The sequence below is a fragment of the Mixophyes fleayi genome, unplaced genomic scaffold, assembly GCF_038048845.1.
Source record: "Mixophyes fleayi isolate aMixFle1 unplaced genomic scaffold, aMixFle1.hap1 Scaffold_4107, whole genome shotgun sequence".
In the NCBI taxonomy this organism is placed as follows: Eukaryota; Metazoa; Chordata; class Amphibia; order Anura; family Limnodynastidae; genus Mixophyes; species Mixophyes fleayi.
Genome location: NW_027448092.1, coordinates 1 through 3,728, shown reverse-complemented (window position 1 = coordinate 3,728; position 3,728 = coordinate 1). Strand labels below are relative to the sequence as shown.

Below are 3,728 nucleotides of genomic sequence, written 5' to 3'. Positions count from 1 at the left end.
CCCGTAAGATTGGCATGAGACACGTTTTCATCACATACTTTCATCTGTGGGAGATGGATCTTTCAATAGCTGCAATATCGTTTGTATCCTCTGATGATGTCATCACAGAGTTCTATATACGGGAGTTAGGAGATGAACATCCCAATTCAAATTCAGAGGCCCCTCAAACTGGTGTCCCTTTACCATAGCCCCTTTTGCCTGCCCCAATATGACTCCTTTAGGCACCTAAGATAACTTTAATAGTAAAATGTTATTTGAAAATATAACTGTTTATAGCAGCAAGTTTGATTATGCTTCCGCTGACCTTTCCCTTCCCATTAGTAGATTCCCAGGACCTGCATGCCGAAACAGTTTTCTCCAGGGCTCCTGTTTTTGTTGTATAGTACCCACAAAAGTTGCACCTTTGCCAATGAAAATTAGCCCAGTGAAAATGGGTGTGAGCTGGAGGACCAATAGGAAGCTGCAAGCTCCGTGTATGCGGCTTCTCATTGGTCGTTTATAGACACGAAACCCATAGGTTTGTAGTGCAGCGTTTAGCAAAGCCCTAGGAATAACTGTTTCAGTATACAGTATTCAGGAAGGTGCGGGTGAGTGAAAATGTAACGAGAAAATGGTTTTGCATTTTTAAAATCTGACACTTAACTTGTAAAATGTTTAGTATTATTTCTGTTTAAATCAATTGTTAAATAGCATTGCGATCAATTTCTTTGATTTTATAGTTAATCTAAAATGAATGTTATCCTACATCTCTAAGGCTGCTGTCTGCGCTATACTTCTCTTAGAACATTAAAGGGTTAAATGTTACTTTTCTGGCCTAGCTCATCTTCTCCAAAGAATGCGTTGTAAACAAAGACACGTGTAGAAAATGATATAAAAAATAGGTAAATATTTTTTATTAATTGATTAATTCCATAAATAATATCTTTTAATTCATTGAATATAAAAATTAAAACAATTTACAATTTATTCCAGTATAACATTTGTCACCGAAAAAAAAAAAAAAAAAGCTACATTTTCGATAAATAAAAACACATTTAAATTTGAACTTCTGATTTTCCTTAAGAATTGTTGGATTGTGATAGCTGCCACGGATCAACACTTTACTAAGCGAAATCCATTAAGGAAGGAATGCAACGCTCAACTTGGATTTTTTTTCTTTTTTTTTTTTCCCCAAGTTTACCGAAATTTGGTCAATTAATAACATTATGCAGGAACAACTCTCTTAAGGGCCAGAAGAATACTTAGAAGATAATTTACTAACAGAATAATAATATAATAATATTAGAAATTGCTCCAAAAAAAGAAGCGACTCATTTGCTCCAGTATTATGAAGCTCTAAAATACTTCAGTCTGTTGTAATGAAGACCAGGTGGTAATGTACTTTATAAGTTCCTAGTGTCCACCTAGTGTCCAAAGATGGCATTGCGACATCTCCACAACAGTTAGTTCCCAAATTTCTCAAGTTTGTCCATTTGTTGCTTGTTGGATTTAATCTCTGAATTTGTGGATGTCATTAAATAGTCTGTAGTAAGGGTAGGCTTCGTTGGCGTGTGGACAGTTATAGTTGCACCTACAAGACTGGATCATCATTACGTTCTTTGTAAAGGTTTCTCCGTCTTCACACCTAAATCGGATTTTGACAGTCCGTGTCTGCTGGGGGGTGCAGCATCTCCCATCCACGCACGATCCACAATATTTAGGTCTGTATTTCTTCACGCTGGTGCAGCCTGCATAGCTGTAATGGACTGGAGCCTGAGATTTTTTGGTCTTTGTACATTTTTTTCCCTTCTGGAAAAAAAAGAAAAAAGAACATTTTATTAGCAACATATCTAGAGATTCGGATACTTTGTGAACACTTTCTGTTAAGCAAAAATGCAAATGAAGGATCAAATTGTTAAGTGATCTTACCTTTAATTGCGAATAGTTTGTATGTCCACATGGCCTGACTTCACAGATCCTGGTCTCTCTCACAAGTCTGCAGTTGCTATTGTCATTGGTGACTCTGGTTGAGATGCCAGTTCCGCATGTCTTTGAACATTGGGACCAGGATGTTGTTTGGACAATGCACTTCTGAGTCTCAACAATGTGGCTTTGTGGATCGGAGCCATATGCTACAAAAAAGAGACAATGCAAAGCTTAGTATATGCAGAGGGACCATGCGTCCAAGCTGTCTATTAGACTGACACCTGTTAATTATACACAAGGTGAGTCTATTACACTTTAGTCCCAGTTACCCCACAGATTAATAGAACCAAGCTTAGATAGAACATTAAGAAATCTTACCTGGTAGCATTTTATGTCCTCCTTTCACAATAGGGACAAACTCGTTTTTGCTGGTAAGCTCTCCTTCATTAGCATCCAATCCAAATTCTTTACTGAAGAAATCTTCTATATCGTCGGCTGTGTCTCTGACTTCGTTGCAGACCCATTCCTCACAACACTGCCCAGGCACCTTCACAAGAGTTGGATTTGGGCAGCCCAGGTTTGGGAGGGAAAGTTCTTGAGGACATAAAGGAAGGCACCCCACAGCTCCATCTATGCATGTGCACTGGTGCTTGCAGTTTGGCTGAAAGCTCTCTCCGTTCTGGTAGATTCTGGAGTTGTATTCACAAGGTCTGCCTTCAGACTTGGCTGCAGGAAGGAGGAAAAAAAATAAATGACGTTGTAATTCCATTTCAATGGCTCATAAACAAGATTTGAATCCTTAGAATTACTTCTCCTGCTCATTTTTTGCTAGACCCAGACACTGAATTGCATTCCAGACTGCTGAAATCATGTGCCTTTCTGCCAAGCTAGCATCAACAAAGCATAGCCATACATGGACTGAGATTCCCTAAACTCCTTGACTACAGAAACCAGTAAGAACCTGCTCCTGCTGCAGCCCCAGTGGGGTCTTCCTGACAGGGAGAGGGGGGGGGGGAATTAAGAAGTCGTCTTACCTCTGCAGATGCCCTTGATAGCTCTGGAGCTGGCCCCGAAGTTGCACTCTAGCCCTTTAGTGTGGTCGCAAGGCTGGCTCTTGCTGCAATCTTCATTGAGTTGTTTAGCGCAGACCTTGCAGCATCCGCAGCTGTCAAGGACCAATCCAACCCCCGGGGTACATCTGGGTACTTCCAGGGGACACTGGCACACAGCTGGGCATGATGAAAACGCCTGGGGGACAAGGAAAAATTAAGAGACGTGTTATTATTAACCCATGATGCACAGGCACAGGTCAAAGCACATTGTATAGGAAATCCGAGAGACCAGGTTAAAGTGGGATTACTTACCAAGTCTATGAGCCCAATGAGGATGGCTGCAACAATCACAGGGTTAATTCCTATGGAAGGCATAGTTCTTGTAAAAAAGTAGAAAGTCGGGGTGCAGAGTCTTCTTGCTGAATGGATGGTCTGGGTATATCTGTCTTTATGTTAGTCCCAGGTCTTTACTGGTTTCCAGTGCCTGTATGCTGCTCTATGCTCTGGCTTTAGTCTCTGAGCTGCTCCAGGCTCTCTCCGCCTTATATAGGGGACAGTCGGGCGTGACGTCACCGCTGCCTGAGTTCCACATTCAGAAAACATCCCAGGAATGCGGCTGGGCTCGAACCGCGGCCAAAACCCTCCCCGTCTAATGGGAGCCTGGCTGAGTCTCTCAAGGAGGGGGGAGAGAGAGGAGAGGAGGGGGGGAGTGCAGCCTGAGAGTGACAAACAGACAGGAAAGGCTCCCAGTCTGGCAACAGGAGGAGGGGA

The 3,728-nt window shown here is 42.0% G+C and overlaps 1 protein-coding gene across 1 annotated transcript; it reads right to left on the bottom strand.

Annotated features, from left to right (window-relative positions):
• Nucleotides 1-871: 871 nt before the first annotated feature.
• Nucleotides 872-3,549, bottom strand: LOC142134195 (CCN family member 1-like). The gene is made up of 5 exons (XM_075194523.1): nucleotides 3,270-3,549; nucleotides 2,940-3,153; nucleotides 2,284-2,631; nucleotides 1,909-2,111; nucleotides 872-1,788 (listed from the first exon to the last, which is right to left on the bottom strand). The coding sequence occupies exons 1-5, from the start codon at nucleotides 3,330-3,332 to the stop codon at nucleotides 1,489-1,491; spliced, it is 1,128 nt and encodes a 375-aa protein (XP_075050624.1). The 5' UTR covers nucleotides 3,333-3,549; the 3' UTR covers nucleotides 872-1,488.
• Nucleotides 3,550-3,728: the final 179 nt, after the last annotated feature.